Raw genomic sequence first — 21,699 nt, forward strand, 5'->3', positions numbered from 1 at the left:
ATAAATTCGCATAATTATGGTATCAGGGAAAATCTCCATTGTGGAGAGGTTCAGTAAACTTGTTTGCTTCATACGAAACAAGCCAATGGGTGCAGTCTCGTCTCGTGAAGATCTCGTACTTGTGTGATTGGATTTGTTTACTCGAGTCTGGGGCTGTTTGATTTATTATTTGTGAGTACCGCCGAGATTGCACTGCCCCAAATAAAGTTTCGTGCCGCCAAAGCAAGAATTAGGATCTGCAATCTGTTTCAGTCCGTGCGCCAAGGCCCTTGAGAGACCGATTTTCATTTTCTCGCGGGAATCGTAGCCTCCAAGGCGCCGCACCTGCGGGCTTGTTTTCTGTTGATTTCGCCTATCTCCGAATGGTGAATATTTCAATGAAATTTGCTGCTTAGAGCCCTTCTAGTCTCGTCAGGAGACCTTTCCTACACTGGAGAGATGGCTCGGAGTGATGTAGACACCTATGGCCGTACCATGGAAAATTATTTTGGAGCTTGCAGTTCGTGAGCAGCCACCAAGGACGAATGTCTCATTTTTGTAATTGCTGAAACGAGGAATATGGTCACCAATTTCACACCAGGTAAGGCATTTACCCATCGCGGACACTAAAGCCGCTTTGTGGGGTGATAGACCAAAGCTTTATCTTTCGAATGCACGAGAAATTAGAGTGATACCTATGTGCCCCACAACTGCACCCGAAATAAACCACGCACAGGCAATATTGTGATTTTATGAGAAGAGACAATTGAGCATGCTCTAAATCGTCATGACCTGTTGTGTTACTTTTCAAACACCACTCCGAGTGAGCATCTACCAATCCTTTATCAATTTTACAGGGACATTTGAGCTTAGGGGATAGAGGTGGGATATTTCACCAGCTGAAGTACTAGATTTTTTTCTGAATTTGTTGACTACTAGGTTGCATAGTGTAAATATGTCAGTATTTATGTGCATTATTGTGGTGAAATTCTGAGCATCTAATTATTATAGGCACAACAGCACTGGTGCATGCCCACTCCTAGATCCTGCTCTCTGACTTTTTTCTTGCATTACACGACCCAAATTCGTCGAATGAAATGAAGGAGTAAATTTGTTGCTGCCAATTAACTGCATCGATTAACCGCATCAGTTCTGTTTTCCTCTGCTGTTCTTCTTTCAGTGTGGTGACTTCTGATCCATGAGGCGATGGCATGAAATCAATAGCTTGCAGTATGTGCAATATGCGGCAGTCTCTCTGTCAATGGACCTGTGACAGCTGAAGCCCAGATGTTGCAGTTTGATGTCTATGGCCAGCAGCAATCTAATATTGTTGCACCTTTCCTTCCACACACAGCAATGCGGAATATGTCATGGACAGACATCGCTAAAATGCCTCTTTTGAAGAAGCATCGCAATTCTTGTCTGCCAATAAACAACAGACTAGCCAGCTATAATTACAATTTGGAGGTCGGAGACGCGATCCCGTGAACGTATTGCGCCAACTGCAATGAAGAAGGCCTTAGTGATCTGGATTTATTACCATTCTCGTGTGGATAACTATGGCGTTCTGATCCAAGTCATGCAGACTATAAATGCCTTAGACGTGAGATAGTGAAGGTACTGCCGACAGCAAGCCAACAGTGGATATGAACCACGCCGCCAGCATCATTCTGCACACCAGGAGAATCCAATACATATAGCTGCCAACTCTGATGATATAGACCCGATAACTTGTTTTGTTTCTCTAAGATTGGTATACAATTATACATGTACTAGTGCAATCTCTATCCATATGCGTAATGCACTGTATTTGTTTCCGGTGACTGGAGGTAGTTTATCATAGCACTGTTTTATGTCCTGGTTTTGTTAAAGGTGAGCATTATCCAGTTAACTTGCTAGGTACCGTATTAGTCAGCTCTTTCAGCATTTGGCTTTGTGTCAGGGGTGGTTGGCGGTGTCGCGGGTCATTCCACAGTCCGCAAAGTTGACGTTCTCGGCAACGGAGCGACCCAGTAGGCAATTGATCACCGATAAATATACTGTCATTGGTATCACGGTGCACCACAATGGCATATGGTGTGAATATCATTGTTATTCTGCAGCGAGTCCTTGTGTAGCTTGCGAAAGTTATTGCATACAGTCATTACGTGCATAATGCATAGTACTGTCTGTACACTCAAGTTTCAAGTCCAGTCCATTTTTTGGAAATATGGGCTGGACACTAACGAGGGCCTGGTGACGTGTTCATAGGGCTGAGTTATGCCAAATGGTGCCATTGGCTGGGAGTGAAAGCCTTGCCCCGCGCCTGCACCCTAAAAAATCTTTCGAATAAACTCAAATTCGACGACGGCTGAGAATCTAGGAAGATGCCGGACCACAGCGAAACAAGTCATCTGGCTGAAAAACGGAATACACCATTGCGTTGCCACGGCTAAGCGCAATTTTTAGGCTCACCACACAGGTAGCGAAATGCCAAAACAAACGAGCCATAGACACAAAACCATTTTCCAAAATTGTCCACCATTGAGAATGCGACTCAAAAAGTACCCGCAAACTGCCCAGTGCGGAAAATGAAAAGTCAACTTTTAGACGACTTTTTTGAATCTGGCGCACGGACTGGTTTGTAGTACCTGCAAGAATGTGCTGTACATGTATCGTACTTTCTCTATTGCTGTTTCAGTTGCCGTCATGTTGCTAAAGAAACGTTCAGTAGACAGGTTCTGCAAAACGAAAATTCGAACGAAGTTTCGCTACAGTCCTTCCGAAAGTGTGTACAAAATTTTGCACGAACTTTGCGTTCTGCACATTTTCGTAGTGCATGTACGCCATGACCCGATCTCACGAAATTTCCTACGACAGTTCATTTCGTGTTCCCTGCAAGTTTCGCGTCCAAAGTTCGTGCGAAGTTTCGCACTTCATGACGTACATGTACATGTACATGTAGAACGAAAGTTTGTACGCATTTTCGTTTTGCAGAACCTCTCTAGTGACTCATTTGTTTCATACGAGACTAGTCAATGAGTTGGTGTGGCTTAGAATCTTTCGCTGTAGAAGAAATCTATTCGTATGTCTATTGGAGAAATAATTGTATTCACTGGTTATATATATATATAAAATAAGTTAAGACAAACTCACAGAATAAATACCATCGGTCCGTTGGTGTTCTTCCTAAAGAGGTTCGACTGGATATCATTCATACTCACCAAAATATGTGTAAGATTTTATTATTTATGGAGTGCCTTGTTTATCTTTCAGTACCTCCAACCATAGCCTTGCCCCTTTTATCCTCAGGATCACTGTAGTTGTTGGAACGAGGTGACTCAGCTATGTATTTGTTTACATTTTAATACATGTTTATTGTTCCTCCTTTGCTGTGTTGTTTTAGAAAATCGTGGACTAACAGTTTGAAGTCATTGAAGTACTTCCAAAAGTTGTATCGACATCAACAGGATTACGATTTCAGTGCAATATGATGCAGGATGACCTTATCACGATAACCCATGATTATAAACCATTACATAAAACACAGAATCAACAAAAACATCTGCGACACGCACCTGGTTACATTTCTCAAATAAATCTGATCCAGGGTGGGGAAATCTGAAATATCTGAAAGGCAAGACAATTTTATGACAGGGTCATGAAATTCTGCTACAGCAACATGCGCAGAATGACCTCCGTATAAAAAAAGTATCACCACTGTCCATCACTACTCACATGTTTCCCCGCAGAAGAACAAGCTAGCCTAGTGCCATTTTCTGCAAGAAAAGACTTGCACCTCGATGCGTATAATACGGTATTGATATGATGTGAAGGCCATCATTTACATATTGATATAGGGCATTCCATTGATTGGTGACAAAAAAATATATATAGCAATAATTAGTGCAATTAGGAGTATAATCGATGCAGACATGGCCAAACAACAACGAGTTCATGGAATTTTTAAGGATTTTTATGTTATTCAAAATCGATTTTCGTGTTCCGCTCATCAGTGAATAGTATCGGAACTGAGGGTACTGTGTACAAAATAGAACATTTTATAACAGCATAATTAATTAAAAGTGTGAACAACAAAGGAAGTGCTACAGCATTACATAATAGGTGTCAAACATAGTGCTAACGTATATAACTGAGTGCAGCCACAAAGCAAGAGGTGATACAGTGCAACATGACACAACATTTACATCTGATAACCAGCTACGAGAACAACTTTAGCGCGACTACATGCTTCTTTTGTTTACAAAGAACAGGATTATGCACACGAATACATACAACTTCCAGAACCTTCAACTGCTTAACATAACTTGCACGGCACAAAACAGAAAAGTGAGAATCATCGTACACACTACGACAATCTGGACGTGATAACAAGTGACAAAATACAGCTGACTTTTTGCTCACGTCGCTCTCTTCCGTCTCATCCCGCTCCTTTCCTTCGATCTCCTCCGCCTTATCCTCGTCCTCCGTCTCATCTTCATCATCATCGTCCTCATTACCACCATCATCATCATCAGTCACTTCCTCATCATCCGTTTGATGCTCAGTCTCACTGCACTCCTTATCAGCCTCCAACATGGCTCCATCATCTCCACCAGCATCACAAGTCGTTTGACCGCTGCTCCGCGTCACCGTTGCTGGGTTCTCTGCTACTGCACACCCATTTCCACTGTCCATTTTGCGTGGGCCAAGTCCATTCCGTGCATAAATTTCAAGTGAATAGTTTGCTGTGCTTCTTCTGGGTCTATGGGTGAGGATATTGGTTTCATTTTGGTTTGTCGATGATCTCCCTCTCTGTCCAGACACAGTCGGCACCGTGGATCCCAGCACCGGGGGGACCACCGTCTCGGTAGTCACCAAAGATAAAGGGGGTGGCTCAGGCGGAGGCAAGGGCAACTGCCGAGGTGAAGGTTCAGTGTCGCTCGGTGGCCCCTCCTCCATTCCAGGACGATGATGTTGTGCTAGAGTAGGCTCCGCTGCCGTTTGCAGTGGGTCGAGAAGTGGTGGCCAGGTCAATGATGGCAAACCCACCCCAGCCCCAGCCACCCACGGCACCCCAGGTGGTGGGGCCGGTGGTGGCACTGGAACAGCCGGCGCTGTCGGCACAGCGTGTTTGTCTACTGAGCTAACTGGGTTCTTACACGGCCTACCACGCTTTGGCCGCTTTGCTCTGGCTGCTGGTGGTAATAAGTGCAACGGCACATGTTGTCTGAAACGTGCGTTCAGGTGTTGAAGAGTCCTACCAACGTACCGGGCAGCACAATTCCGGCACTCAAAGAGATAAACCAAATGGCTTGAAAGCTGGGGAGGTAGGACATCCTTCCTCACCATGAACGCACGTACCATGTTGGAGGCTGATAAGGAGTGCAGTGAGACTGAGCATCAAACGGATGATGAGGAAGTGACTGATGATGATGATGGTGGTAATGAGGACGATGATGATGAAGATGAGACGGAGGACGAGGATAAGGCGGAGGAGATCGAAGGAAAGGAGCGGGATGAGACGGAAGAGAGCGACGTGAGCAAAAAGTCAGCTGTATTTTGTCACTTGTTATCACGTCCAGATTGTCGTAGTGTGTACGATGATTCTCACTTTTCTGTTTTGTGCCGTGCAAGTTATGTTAAGCAGTTGAAGGTTCTGGAAGCTGTATGTATTCGTGTGCATAATCCTGTTCTTTGTAAACAAAAGAAGCATGTAGTCGCGCTAAAGTTGTTCTCGTAGCTGGTTATCAGATGTAAATGTTGTGTCATGTTGCACTGTATCACCTCTTGCTTTGTGGCTGCACTCAGTTATATACGTTAGCACTATGTTTGACACCTATTATGTAATGCTGTAGCACTTCCTTTGTTGTTCACACTTTTAATTAATTATGCTGTTATAAAATGTTCTATTTTGTACACAGTACCCTCAGTTCCGATACTATTCACTGATGAGCGGAACACGAAAATCGATTTTGAATAACATAAAAATCCTTAAAAATTCCATGAACTCGTTGTTGTTTGGCCATGTCTGCATCAATTATACTCCTAATTGCACTAATAAAATTGCTTTCTCCACGCCGACTCTTTATATAGCAATAAAAACTGCTTTATGGCAGTTTTCTAAAAACATTGTGTTCTAGTCCATGGACTCCGTCTAAAAAGTAAGAAATTAACGAAATGTGATAGCCGAAAACTAAAATTTCACACAAAACCTCACAATAATCACACACAGAATGAAAAGCTACATGTAGAAGACCTTTTCCCCTCGTGATCCTCTTTCCTATGCATACATGACATGCATGTTGCCATTGGTTGGTGCAGTACAAGTTTAGTGTTGAAAGCAGCATTTCAAGTGTTGTGATTATTGTGAGGTTTTGTGTGAAATTTTAATTTTCGGCTATCACATTTCGTTAATTTCTTACTTTTTAGACGGGGTCCATGGACTAGAACACAATAACTTTTTTTAGAAAACTGCCATAAAGCAGTTTTTATTGCTAGAAGGTCAAAACAAACGAGAGAGCTTGGAAGCTCAGGGCCCTGCGCTATGCTTTGTTGCCTACCTCATCGTGCATGTTGTTAGAACTGATGGGAGTGCTTTTTCCTTTGATTAACTACATCATTGTATTGCAAAAAACGTTTCAATGAGATACTGAAGTAACGTCTTCCGCATAGGTATGGGACTGGTGCTGACTCTGCCGATCACGGGCGTTCTGGAGTCGACGGGATGTCGGTCCTGACGTTTCCTGGGACCGGCGCTGACTCTGCCGATCACGGGCGTTCTTCTTCTTATTATTATACTGACGGCAACTAACATCCATTCTGATTGCATTTACTCGTCTCCCTACTTCGTATTTCTTTCCAGAAAATCTCCCCATACAGCAGGGAGTCGTTTACATAATATGACTCCCTGCTATACATCTACATGACTGTATATACGTTATAATTATTATGCTATCGGCCTACATGCGATTTCCGGGCTGGTCGACAGGCGGCCCAGCCAGCCTGCTAGTGGGATCTCGGCCTCGCACACAAATCCACACAAAATTTAATGTTACTGCACTGAATGCATTCCCCCCATACACTTCGCATATATACTCATTCTCTTGATGGTACCGTACTCTTGATGATACGGGACAGGTACGGGATAGCGCCAGGCATGTTGATGGCACAAACAAACAAAAATATTGTGGCCAGCTGTCTTTGCTGGTACGGTACAGTACGGGATAGATACAAAATAGCGCCAGGCGTGACACAAACAAACAAACACACAAACAAACACCAAATTAAAGCTGTGTGGACCCTGGCTAGCGCCAGACGTTACTGAAGTAACGTCTTCTGCATAGCTACGGGAATAATGACCTTGTTTCTGGTCGCCCGACCGGGCCACTTTTTCCCAAATTCAGAAACTTTTTTTGGTCCCAAATGTATGCAAACGGTGGCAATGCCATGTGTGCAAGTGCACTAAACGAGTCATACCTCAGTCAAATCTCAACCGAATTCCACAATTGAAACACCTACAAGGTAGCAAAGATTCTCAGCTGTCAGCCCGAAAACCTCCGGGGTCGATACGAGCTAGAATAACGGAGCTGGAAGGACTCGAACTGTTTGCTTGATTTCTCAGGATGTACGAAAACAGGAATACACCACTGGCTGTACAAGAACAGTGATTCAGTCAACTTTGACATTGATCCTTGCCATGATATAATGTACAATGTACATGTGTAGGTGCTCTTGTCCATCAATGCCACAATGATTGAGGAACCAAAAAAAGTATCCAAAAAAAGTTTCATTCCGGCCGACCGAGTCTCCTTTAAAGGCTTTTGAGGGGTTGCCGACCGGAAACAAGCCTATTTTTTGTTTTGGCCTAATGTTCTTCTGCAGGGGAATCATATGAGTAGTGGCGGTGATACTTTTTTTTATACGCAGGTCATTCTGTGAATGTTGCAGAATTTCATGACTCTGTCATAAAATTGTCTTGTCTTTCAGAAAATTCAGATGTCCACACCCTAAATCACATTTACATGAGAATTGTAACCAGGTGCGCGCCGCAGATGTTTTTGTTGATTCTGTGTTTATAATTGTAGTCATGGGTTGTCGTGATAAGGTCATCCGGCATCATATTGTAATGAAATCGTAATCCTGTTGATGTCGGTAAAACCTTTGGAAGCAGTTCAATGACTTCAAAGTGTTACAAGTCCACGATTATCTAAAACAACACAGCAAAAAAGGAACAATAAACATGTATTAAAATGTAAACAAATACATTGCTGAGTCCGACACCTCGTTCCAACAACTACAGTGATCCTGAGGATATAAGGGGCAAGGATATATGGTTGGAGGTACTGAGAGATAAACAAGGCACTCCGTAATAATAACATGTTACACGACTTTGGGGGAGTATGAATGATATCCGGTCAAACCTCTTTAGGACGAACATCAAGGAACCGATGGCATTTGCTCTGTGAGTTTGTATTAACCCTATTTTTATAACGAGTGAATACAATTATTTCTCCAATACTGCAATAGAGACACGAATAGATTTCTTCTACAGCGAAAGATTCTAAGCCAGACCAAACCATTGACTCGTCTTTTATGAAACAAATGAGTCACTGAACCTTTCTTTAGCAACATGACGGCAACTGAAACAACAACAGAGAAAATACGATACATGTACAGCACATTCTTGCAGGTACAACAAACAGATTGCAGATCGTAATTCTTGCTCTACCGGCACGCAACTTTATTTGGGGCAGTGCAATATCGGCGGTACTCACAAATCAAACAGCCCAGACTCGAGTAAACAGGGAAATTAGTGGGGTCAAATACTAAGAAGGCGATAAATATATATATAATATATATAATACCCAATGCTGTAGACAGCAAGCTGTTTCGGCCATAAAGGCCTCATCAGTACAGCTACGAGCTAAATAGGCCGAGCTACCAGCCATGGTGCAAAGGAGGCACCACAGACATTAAGGTAGCTCGTCGCTCTAGTGCCAGAGTGCTCAAACTACAAAATGTAGCGAGCATTGCGCGATGCAGCAGCACTAGAGCAGCCTACTGAGAGTGCTCAACAAGGCGAAAGCCGAGGAGCGTGATACCCAATAATAGAGAGGTTTTGCATTCCGAATTTCGGAATTATTTTCGACTGTGCTTTTCCGAAAAAAGCGCGTTCCGAAAAACGGTATTTTCAGTGTTTTGCATTCCGAAAATCTGATTCGACTTCGTTTCCAAGTTTGCTCTCTCGACTGTTTTCACAGCCATTAATTTTTTGCTCTCTCGACTGTCTTCACAGCCATTTTTTGCTCGTTTTTCTTCCGGTGCTGTTGAGGTTGCACTCGTAATTGTGTTTATTTTGCCCGTATAAGAGGCTTGGCACTTCGTTTCCAAGGGTTGCCATGCAAAACAAAATGGAGAGCGTCGAAGGGGTTGAGCAGGATCAGGGAGTCGTAAAATACCTGGTATTTTACGACTCCCTGAGCAGGATCAAATCCATGTGCGCAGGCCAAACTGTTTTTGGGTGCGGTTCGAAGATGAGGACGTACTGATGGTGGACCAAGTGATCCAACAGCTGAAGACGAGGTTGGCGAACTACTGTCTTGTACTGTCAGTAGGCTCCATGGCAAAGGAAGATAGAGTGTGATGGAGTGTGAGAAGATTAGTCAACATGGCGAGATCAGCGAGAGCAGCAAAACCAGCAAAAATCAAACTGACTACATACGTGGAAATTTTTTCAAATAATCGAGAGCAGCAGAAAGCAAAAATACAAACATGAAAATACACTTTTTTGTATTCAAATATGTACTCCCAAACATGAAAGAGCCGAAAATCCATTTTCGGAAAACCATGCACTTTCGCCACCACACTTCCGAAAGTTCGACTACTTTTTCGACTGCTGCCGCCACATTCCGAAAATAATTCCGAAATTCGGAATGCAAAACCTCTCTAATATATATTATCGCCTTCTTAGTATTTGACCCCACTAATTTCCCTGATACCTAAGCGGTCAAATATATCGCGTATTTGACTGCTTAAGCGGGATTCACAGAAGCTTTTTTGCGATGCGACACGCGATGCGACGCGATCTGCGACGGACGCGTGCGATGCGAACTCGCGAAATACCATTCACAGAAGAAGTCAGTGATGCGACAACATCTTGCTGATTTGGCTACGTCACCATGATATTCGCGCGGTTTGATACAACTTGTACAAATTTATAGGCAACTCTTGCACCTTTGTACAACTTTGCTGTAGAAAAGGTCAAAATCGTACGCCAAATCGCTTGTCGCATCGCATCGCATCGCAAAAGTTGAGCCTAGCTCAACTTCTGCGATGGCCTGCGATGGCCCAGTTGCGTCAGTTGCGTAGGGTCCGCGATGGTTGCGATTTGGGGATTTCCCGGTTTCGCGGCTGTCGCATCGCGTGTCGCATCGCAAAAAAGCTTCTGTGAATCCCGCTTTAGTCAAATACACGATATATTTGACTACTTATATTTGACTCCTTAGAATTTCTTGGACTTAGAAATTTTCTCTCCAACTTAGAAAAAGAAATTTTTGAAGAAAGCAGAAATACACAAGATGGGATTTGAACCCACAACCTTGTGAATCTCAGTCACTCTTCCTTACCACCCAGCCACTGTGCTACCGATGCTGAACCTAGTTTAAACAATGATCTTGACTTTCAATGCAGTACAATGCGGTATAGGCTATAGTATAATACTAGAATTACAAGGATATGTCGTATATGAAGAGAAACTATTGCGTGGAGAACACGATAAATAGATTATAGACCTCATAGTTGGTCTATACAGGATATATAGACCTCGTAAAAGACCTCGGGGGACCTCGGTCTTTTACTCGGTCTATATATCCTGTATAGACCTCCTAACCGGTCTATAATCTATACTAATATATATATATAATTAAATAGAGAGGTAGGCGAACAAAATTTATATACACACAACAACAAGGTTGTCAGTTTCATAATACCAAAAGCTTTTCACCCATTTTCATCAGTGGTTACATGGGAATGAGCAAGAACGAAAACGAAGCCAGAATTTATACTGGGGGTAGAGAATCAGCAAGAATATTCTTACGCGCCTCAAGTTCACACTACACTACCATAAGAATGTATGGAGCAGTGGAAAAATGCGGGAAACAACACATGAGGGGAATGCAGTACCAGAACAAACACGTGATAAAGTTGTCAGTCCGGTTGCAGCTTGAACAGCTTCAGTGTGATCACACCAGCCCGAAACAGCGCGCACCGATTCACACTGGAGGCGCTGTACATTCGCAGTTTGCGGCCAGAACTGTGTCGACAAAAGAAGCACATCAAGATGCTACGGCTGTTCAAGCTGCAACCGGACTAACAACTTTATCACGTGTTTGTTCTGGTACTGCATTCCCCTCATGTGTTGTTTCCCGCATTTTTCCACTGCTCCATACATTCTTATGGTAGTGTAGTGTGAACTTGAGGCGCGTAAGAATATTCTTGCTGATTCTCTACCCCCAGTATAAATTCTGGCTTCGTTTTCGTTCTTGCTCATTCCCATGTAACCACTGATGAAAATGGGTGAAAAGCTTTTGGTATTATGAAACTGACAACCTTGTTGTTGTGTGTAAATATATATAATTATATATACTCAATCTGCGGACATATGTATAAGTGGTGCTCTTCAGGCACAATCGTCCTCAGCCTACTCAAGCTCAACTGATGAGGGGTGAATTCCCCGAAACACTGTGTATTGAGCAGGGAGTGGTGCTTTCTTGCAGGTTGCCGAGTCGAAGGTTCGATGGACTTCTCGTGTGCTCTGGATGGCAGTCGTGAGTCAGTCAAGTGTCAAGTAAAGTCGGCGGAATAGCGCAAGCTCCAGTGTGGGGAGCAAACCCTTTCTTACAAATCATCGCCGAAGTCGCAACCACTACTTCGTAGTAATTATAATAATAATAATTGAACTCAAGTGTCAAGTAAAGTCGGCGGAATAGCGCGAGCTCCGGTGTGGGGTGCAAACCATTTGTTAATAATTGAACTATTATAGAAAATTTAAGTTAGAGAAATAACACTAAGAGCAACAGCAGTGAAATTTACAAGGGTGAATTTTAAAAATCAAAGCGAGAAATGAACAAAGGAGAAAGGAAGGAAAGACAACGTGATAACACATAACAGCAGTACATTACACCTAGAATGTTAACGGCCAAGCTTGGCCGCACTAAACACGACACGTGACTTGAACAAATTCAACCCAATTATACTATCTTTCTGTACACACAAATTAGGCTTATACAGACGCTGATAGATAGCTTCCAACACTTTTAACTGTAGTCCATAACCATGACGACCACGGCACAATACAGTGAACGAAGAGTCGGAATACAAATTGCAACAATCAGGACTAGCTAGCAGATGATTGTACACTGAAGACTTGCTACCACGAAACCTACACACAGCACTAACACTCTCACCTGCACTCTCACCATAACTTCCATCACTGCTCTCCGACTCACTGACTCCGACTCACTGACTTCGACACACTGACAGACTCAGTGTCTGTATAAGCCTAATTTGCCACACTACACAAAAGAACATTATTTGAACAATTTTAGGGTAATAACACTATCTTTCTGGACACACAAATTCGGCTTATGAATGCGCTTACAAACAGCTTCCAAAACTTGTAACTGCAAAAGATAACCATGGCGAGCACGGCACAAAACAGAAAAACAGGAATCAGAATAAGTACGACAACAGTCAGTACTAGAAACCGAATGATTGTATACTGAAGACTTGTTATTACGAGACGGATGCACAAAATCTAGACTCACGCGCACACCCTCACACTCATTCTCACCCTCACTCAGCTCACCTTCTCCCTCACTGTCCGAATCAGAACCTGCTCCGTCATCCACAGCGGTTCGACTCTCCTCCTCACTTGTGTTATTACCCTAAAAATTTTCAAATAATGTTCTTTTGTGTAGTGTGGCAACGTTGTTGCCACTTGTGCCTAAATGTGTTTTGTCACCTTCTTGTTTATTATTGTTATTATTATCATTCGTTCTCACTTTTTTTGTTTTTGTTGCTGATACACACTTATCACGCTTAGTTCTTACTTGTATACCCTTGTTTTCTGCACACTTTTGTGAGAAATCGCACCTCGATATTCCAGTGCTGTCATTGTGTCGTGTCACCCTACCTTGATTGCTATATTATTTCCTTTGCTCTCATTTTGTTCTTTAGTACAACGGTGATTCCTGAAGAGTGTTGTACGAAAACTTGTTCGAATCTTTTTTTCCATTGCCCTTTTTCTTCTTACATGTATTTTTCCGTACCCTTTAGGTTGTTTCTTGCATCGTCTCCATCGCTTACATTGTTAATAAAGTAGTCCACATGTCGCTACAGCTCGTCCTACTTATTGCCATATTAAAGGGGAAGTTAAGGCAAAAATTAAAATTTCACCAGTTGTAGTCTTCGGGGTGCTGAGTCGAGTGGTCGTGGTCCGAGGAAGCTGAGAGGCTCCCTTCCTACTTGAATCCCAATCGAACTCGCGCACTTCCACCGAAACTGGGTGACTGCGCCCTACTAGATGGGGATTTGTATGCAAAATGTCACTAAAAGCGCCATTTCGTTCTTATAAAAGCACGGATGACCGCGATTGGCCCATATGTTGTAGTCTTTTGGACGCTGAGTCGACTGGTTTTGGTCCGAAAAAGCTGCGATGCGGCGTTCCTCCTTTATTCCCAATCGAACATGGTTGAAGAAGCGGTCACGTGCTCCTGCGTACACCAGTCACCTGGTCACCGTGCCTGCAGGGTACAACTTACTACTATAGCCTGTTTGACCTTTTTTGGGTGCAGTCCTGTCACTCGAGTTGAACTCGAGTTGAACCTTGGTGTGAAAGTTGTCACCTGCTGGCGTGGTGACCAGGTGATTTGGGCACCCAGGACCACGTGACCGCTTGTTCAACCATGTTCGATTGGGAATAAAGGAGGAACGCTGCATCGCAGCCTTTTCGGACCAAAACCAGTCGACTCAGCGTCCAAAAGACTACAACAGCTTCAGTGTGATCACACCAGCCCGAAACAGCGCGCACCGATTCACACTGGAGGCGCTGTACATTCGCAGTTTGCGGCCAGAACTGTGTCGACAAAAGAAGCACATCAAGATGCTACGGCTGTTCAAGCTGCAACCGGACTAACAACTTTATCACGTGTTTGTTCTGGTACTGCATTCCCCTCATGTGTTGTTTCCCGCATTTTTCCACTGCTCCATACATTCTTATGGTAGTGTAGTGTGAACTTGAGGCGCGTAAGAATATTCTTGCTGATTCTCTACCCCCAGTATAAATTCTGGCTTCGTTTTCGTTCTTGCTCATTCCCATGTAACCACTGATGAAAATGGGTGAAAAGCTTTTGGTATTATGAAACTGACAACCTTGTTGTTGTGTGTAAATATATATAATTATATATACTCAATCTGCGGACATATGTATAAGTGGTGCTCTTCAGGCACAATCGTCCTCAGCCTACTCAAGCTCAACTGATGAGGGGTGAATTCCCCGAAACACTGTGTATTGAGCAGGGAGTGGTGCTTTCTTGCAGGTTGCCGAGTCGAAGGTTCGATGGACTTCTCGTGTGCTCTGGATGGCAGTCGTGAGTCAGTCAAGTGTCAAGTAAAGTCGGCGGAATAGCGCAAGCTCCAGTGTGGGGAGCAAACCCTTTCTTACAAATCATCGCCGAAGTCGCAACCACTACTTCGTAGTAATTATAATAATAATAATTGAACTCAAGTGTCAAGTAAAGTCGGCGGAATAGCGCGAGCTCCGGTGTGGGGTGCAAACCATTTGTTAATAATTGAACTATTATAGAAAATTTAAGTTAGAGAAATAACACTAAGAGCAACAGCAGTGAAATTTACAAGGGTGAATTTTAAAAATCAAAGCGAGAAATGAACAAAGGAGAAAGGAAGGAAAGACAACGTGATAACACATAACAGCAGTACATTACACCTAGAATGTTAACGGCCAAGCTTGGCCGCACTAAACACGACACGTGACTTGAACAAATTCAACCCAATTATACTATCTTTCTGTACACACAAATTAGGCTTATACAGACGCTGATAGATAGCTTCCAACACTTTTAACTGTAGTCCATAACCATGACGACCACGGCACAATACAGTGAACGAAGAGTCGGAATACAAATTGCAACAATCAGGACTAGCTAGCAGATGATTGTACACTGAAGACTTGCTACCACGAAACCTACACACAGCACTAACACTCTCACCTGCACTCTCACCATAACTTCCATCACTGCTCTCCGACTCACTGACTCCGACTCACTGACTTCGACACACTGACAGACTCAGTGTCTGTATAAGCCTAATTTGCCACACTACACAAAAGAACATTATTTGAACAATTTTAGGGTAATAACACTATCTTTCTGGACACACAAATTCGGCTTATGAATGCGCTTACAAACAGCTTCCAAAACTTGTAACTGCAAAAGATAACCATGGCGAGCACGGCACAAAACAGAAAAACAGGAATCAGAATAAGTACGACAACAGTCAGTACTAGAAACCGAATGATTGTATACTGAAGACTTGTTATTACGAGACGGATGCACAAAATCTAGACTCACGCGCACACCCTCACACTCATTCTCACCCTCACTCAGCTCACCTTCTCCCTCACTGTCCGAATCAGAACCTGCTCCGTCATCCACAGCGGTTCGACTCTCCTCCTCACTTGTGTTATTACCCTAAAAATTTTCAAATAATGTTCTTTTGTGTAGTGTGGCAACGTTGTTGCCACTTGTGCCTAAATGTGTTTTGTCACCTTCTTGTTTATTATTGTTATTATTATCATTCGTTCTCACTTTTTTTGTTTTTGTTGCTGATACACACTTATCACGCTTAGTTCTTACTTGTATACCCTTGTTTTCTGCACACTTTTGTGAGAAATCGCACCTCGATATTCCAGTGCTGTCATTGTGTCGTGTCACCCTACCTTGATTGCTATATTATTTCCTTTGCTCTCATTTTGTTCTTTAGTACAACGGTGATTCCTGAAGAGTGTTGTACGAAAACTTGTTCGAATCTTTTTTTCCATTGCCCTTTTTCTTCTTACATGTATTTTTCCGTACCCTTTAGGTTGTTTCTTGCATCGTCTCCATCGCTTACATTGTTAATAAAGTAGTCCACATGTCGCTACAGCTCGTCCTACTTATTGCCATATTAAAGGGGAAGTTAAGGCAAAAATTAAAATTTCACCAGTTGTAGTCTTCGGGGTGCTGAGTCGAGTGGTCGTGGTCCGAGGAAGCTGAGAGGCTCCCTTCCTACTTGAATCCCAATCGAACTCGCGCACTTCCACCGAAACTGGGTGACTGCGCCCTACTAGATGGGGATTTGTATGCAAAATGTCACTAAAAGCGCCATTTCGTTCTTATAAAAGCACGGATGACCGCGATTGGCCCATATGTTGTAGTCTTTTGGACGCTGAGTCGACTGGTTTTGGTCCGAAAAAGCTGCGATGCGGCGTTCCTCCTTTATTCCCAATCGAACATGGTTGAAGAAGCGGTCACGTGCTCCTGCGTACACCAGTCACCTGGTCACCGTGCCTGCAGGGTACAACTTACTACTATAGCCTGTTTGACCTTTTTTGGGTGCAGTCCTGTCACTCGAGTTGAACTCGAGTTGAACCTTGGTGTGAAAGTTGTCACCTGCTGGCGTGGTGACCAGGTGATTTGGGCACCCAGGACCACGTGACCGCTTGTTCAACCATGTTCGATTGGGAATAAAGGAGGAACGCTGCATCGCAGCCTTTTCGGACCAAAACCAGTCGACTCAGCGTCCAAAAGACTACAACATATGGGCCAATCGCGGTCATCCGTGCTTTTATAAGAACGAAATGGCGCTTTTAGTGACATTTTGCATACAAATCCCCATCTAGTAGGGCGCAGTCACCCAGTTTCGGTGGAAGTGCGCGAGTTCGATTGGGATTCAAGTAGGAAGGGAGCCTCTCAGCTTCCTCGGACCAAGACCATTCGACTCAGCACCCGGAAGACTACAACTGGTGAAATTTTAATTTTTGCCTTAACTTCCCCTTTAAGACTATAATATTCTTATTCTTTGTAATAAAATGGTGTCTTTCTTTATTGGTAAAGTACGGTTTTCTACTTCTATACGTTTGAATGGCGTTGTGACATGCATAATCATGTATATCTGGTGTGGATGCATGTACATTTTACAGAAGGGTGTATGCATGTACCGTGATGTCGTGTATTGTGTATCAGTCTTATACTTCAACCAGGTATTTATTTGTATGTCAGCATGGAAACCAGGCTTCTATTGACTATACAAGACAGGCTTTTTAAATACAAGACACTAAAGTATGCACGTGTCCTTAATCCAGTGGGTGTGAACATCCCCGGTTGGGTGTTCATTGGGTGGTATACATGTACGTTCGCATTAGCCCAATTTAGCCCAATAATCAATGGAAGACAATCGCCTTTCCAGATTCATCACATTGTATAGAGCTAATAACAACTACTACTGTAGCAGCTATTAGCAAGCATTACAATTACAATAATTCTCAATCACAAGAGAGAGTTTGGAAGCTTTGTTACAACTCTGAGTTTCACGTATTACTACAATCATCAGGCAACTGATGGATCCAAAACGGGCAGCCATAACATAAGGGGGAGCAAAGTGGTCAAATTTTAGGCCAGGAGCCATCATCAGGATTGAGGAGAAAAAACAAGAAAAAACAAGTGAGGTGGACCTATAACAGGCAACCCAAAGTGGAACGAAACTACAGCATACGTCACGTGATAACATTGGACCCTCCTTTCGGCACAGGCACACACACATACCCATGCACGTGTCAAAACACTGAGACGCCCACTCCTACTCACACTCACAGCAACACTCACTCACACAAGCTCACAATCCAAATCACACCCAACCACGTGTAACTAAAAAACACACACCAAAAATACCAATGTGCCTGAAAACAAGGTGTGAATAGTGGTGGGACTATGACAAAAGAAAATAAAAGTAGATGAGATTCCGTCGCCAAACTGCACTTATACTACAACATTGTGCTGAACTACCGGTATATAACAATGGCGTGAACAAGCACACATGACAACAGGACAGGACAGTGGCAACAGAAACAATGATCATCATTCAATTTTTCACATTGTCAATTGTCAAGCAACACCCAGCCACGATCACGGTTCACCTTAGGATGGTCAGGTGTCTGGAGATGTGGATTGCCTCCCTTATCCAGCGGTTCACGTATGATAGTCCATCAGCCAAGAACTCAGAAGTCGTCAAATTCAAGCACCCTTTTATGTATGCGTTGTATCTCAACGATACCTCACTCAAGACTTCCAGGCGTACCGCACACAAGCACTCTCAGTCTCAACCACCACGAGCATTACGAGTTTAGATAGATAAACATTACAGTAATGATAGAATAGAATGCATAACGGGTATACGGGTAAGAGAGCTATTGCGACTCTGAGAGAACAACGAAAAACACCAAAGAAAACAACAAAGGAACAAAACCACTCAAAACGCTGTCATCAGCAAAACGTGCCAGTACCGGTGCACACACGGCAACCCAAGCGAACTCAGCGTACCAAACACGCAACAAATAAGGCAAGCCAGATATCGTGCACGCGTGAGATGACCATATGACGGTATACACGACTGCAAAAACATGGCAGCGGCTCGTGCACGCACACACAAAATAAATAAACAAATAGAAATTCAAACTACAATAATTAATCCGAAAGGAAAGATGAAAGAGACGTATGGGAAGCCGAAGGGTTTCACCTGTCAGTGGGTGCTTGCACCCGATATGGGTGAGAGTAAACCCTGTCAGATAGTGACACATCGTAGGATTACTCAGCAGCGGAACTTCACTCAGGGAGAATAGTAACAAAGCACGTAAGTAACTCTAGCAAATCGTGAACTCTACTAGCAAACGCACGCAATGTTCATAATTACTCAGACGACATTCGTGGCCAAAGACCAACAGGTAAGAGAAGTTACCTAATACAGAATCAATTAGACTAAATCAATGGCATGCAGCAACAGCTAGCAGGAAAACAGGCAAGGAGTCGAAGTCGTGACGAGATTTCAGGACGTGCAACGGAGACCTTTTCAACGCATTTACAACATCCTCCCCACCAAAGGTCTTCGCACACTACAAGTCAAGACGAGCTGGGATCCTGACGGCCCGCCTAGACCTCCTCAAACAAGGTGACTCTCGGGGCTCAGCCGGTTGCCCCACATCTGGACTTGCTGGGATTGAGACGGGATAACTCTGTTCATCCGCTGGAGTATTTGCCAGCTGCTCGATTGGCACCTCCGATTCACTAGCCACTTGCTCGGGCTCACTAGCCACTTCAAACGGAACCAGACGGGGAATTGCCCGGAGCATGGTGCTGTTACCAATCTTCACCCGTGCTACTCGGCTCTTGCCATCTCGACCAGCGAACAGCTCTATCACTCTACCGAGGCGCCAAAGGTGCCGCTTCTTCTTGTCGTCAACAACCAGGACAACCTCGCCAGCCTTGATCGGACGGGCCTGGGCGGACTGGTAGCTGCTGAGGCCGACCAAGTATTGTTCCCGCCACCGCTTCCTCAGGTGCTCCTTGACATTGATGATGTAACTGAACCGGGCCGACAATTGTGCAGCTGTAACGCCGTCTTCTACCTCGGGGGCCCCTGGTGCAAAGACATCTCCCATCATCATGGCCAGGGTCAAGGCCATGTCATCACCGATGTCCGTTGATACGGACGTAAGCGGGCGCGAATTCACCACTGCCTCGATCTCCGCCAGGACTGTGGCCAGCTCCTCAGGTTTCAGAAGCGCTTTGCCCAACACCTTCTTCAGAGGTGTCTTCACGCAGGCGACCAGGCGCTCATAAAACCCGCCAAACCAGGGTGCTGCGGTAGGGTTGAAGCTCCACACTACCTCTATCTTCTCCGCGGCAGCCTTGAACGTCGTAGCGTTGTCCGAACGAATTCTGCAAGGCTTCCCATGTCGCGCGACGAATCTGCGATAGACAAGAAGGAACGCTTCTGTTGACAGACTATCCACCATGTCCAGATGAACTGCTCTAGTGGTACCACATACAAAGAGCACGACCCATCACTTTGCGGACCGCTCTCCCGTTTGGACGTAAAGAGGACCGGCGTAGTCTATGCCTGTAAGGCCGAACGGCTGTTGATGTTCAACACGGTCTGCTGGTAAGGGCGCCACCACCTCGGCTGCTGCTTTGGCCTTGAACCAACGGCAAGCAAAGCATCTCTCGGTAACACTTCTCAGCAGGCGACGCCCAGACATAATCCAAAACTTGCGTTGAAGAAAGGCAAGGACGCTCTCGACACCTTGGTGCAATCGTTGCTTATGCACCATCTCCAGCAAGAGCTCGGTCAGATGATGTTTCGCTAGGATGATAGGGTGCTTAGCGTCATATCCTAGCTCACTTTCCTACAGCCTGCCGCCGACCTGCAGCAACCCAGCGTCATCGAGGAAGGGTGACAACTTGTACAAGCGAGAACTAGGAGGCAAGGAATTGCCTTAGTAGTATAGGGGGAGGGGGTTCTGGCTCACCTTCCAGGTGAGCCAAAATCGACTTTCTAGATCGGCCCTTCGGACCTCCCTCCAAAGTCTCCCCCTCCCCCTATACTACTGTACTAAAGGATAGACACCCAAGTACTAATATTACAACTCCAAGTACTAATTTTACACCTCCAAGTACTAATTTTACCACTCCAACCACTGATCCCATGTTGGCTCAACCCAGTTCCAGAAAAGTGAGTCAACTTGCGGTCTCCGAGAAAATTGGAAGTGAGCCAACTTCAGCTTTTTCACTTACCCCATCTTGGCACACTTCGAGGACTGATGTGGGATCGGTTTCTGAGCCAACTTCAGCTTTTCACTTACCCCATCTTGGCTCACTTCGAGGACTGATGTGGGATCGGTTTCTGAGCCAACTTCGGGTGGTTCAGCTATGGATGAGGATTCCTAATTATTCTGTATCAGAGGAACGGTTGCCATAGGTATAACCAACGATTCTACACAAACTTTCCAAGATGACAAGCAAGAAGCCAACCCCGTTTGACACAGCTGCTATTCTCACTGACTCCATTGATTGTCGAATTACAATCAAGGATGGGAATAAATGTGGATCACTGACAATCAATGGTAAGGAACCATACATAAAATTCACTGATGAGACAAATATCATGAATGTTGTGAAGAAAGGACAAGAGGACTCTCTGAAATTTTCTTCTGACAGTGGCATTTGTAAATCCATCCGTTGTATTGAGAAGCAGATAAAATCCAAAGGAATTGTGGTTAGAAGCAGGATTAACACAGAAAAGTGTGACCACCCAATACTGTTTCTCCAGATTTCTCCTGATTGTGCTATCTTTGATGAGGATAACAAACCATCAAAAACCAACAAGATCAAGCAAGGTGACACCGTCAATGGTATCGTTCACCTGAAGTGGGTTTACAAAGACAAGACTGATGACACTCTCAGTCTCAAACTTGTTGTTGTTGCTATAAAGCATTTCCAGAAAGAAGAAGTGAAATTCTCAGCAAACGATTTGTAAAAATAGTCAAACAATCCACAAAAACGAAAAGCAAAAAATATTTTTTTAGAAGTGAAATCATGAATGCGTGGTTTGATGACGACTACTCCACAA

At 44.1% G+C, this 21,699-nt stretch overlaps 1 protein-coding gene and 1 long non-coding RNA gene across 2 annotated transcripts; one reads left to right on the plus strand and one right to left on the minus strand.

The window, feature by feature from the left end:
• The first annotated feature begins 249 nt into the window (after positions 1–249).
• Positions 250–2,080, plus strand: LOC135820640 (uncharacterized). Its single transcript, XR_010554154.1, has 2 exons — positions 250–580; positions 1,160–2,080. It is a non-coding gene; the product is annotated as an uncharacterized LOC135820640 (long non-coding RNA).
• A 17,103-nt stretch (positions 2,081–19,183) lies between these two features.
• LOC135821781 (uncharacterized) lies at positions 19,184–20,086 on the minus strand. The gene has a single exon (XM_065334778.1). The coding sequence runs from the start codon at positions 20,084–20,086 to the stop codon at positions 19,184–19,186; it is 903 nt and encodes a 300-aa protein (XP_065190850.1).
• Positions 20,087–21,699: the final 1,613 nt, after the last annotated feature.

Source organism: Sycon ciliatum, chromosome 7 (genome assembly GCF_964019385.1).
Source record: "Sycon ciliatum chromosome 7, ocSycCili1.1, whole genome shotgun sequence".
In the NCBI taxonomy this organism is placed as follows: Eukaryota; Metazoa; Porifera; class Calcarea; order Leucosolenida; family Sycettidae; genus Sycon; species Sycon ciliatum.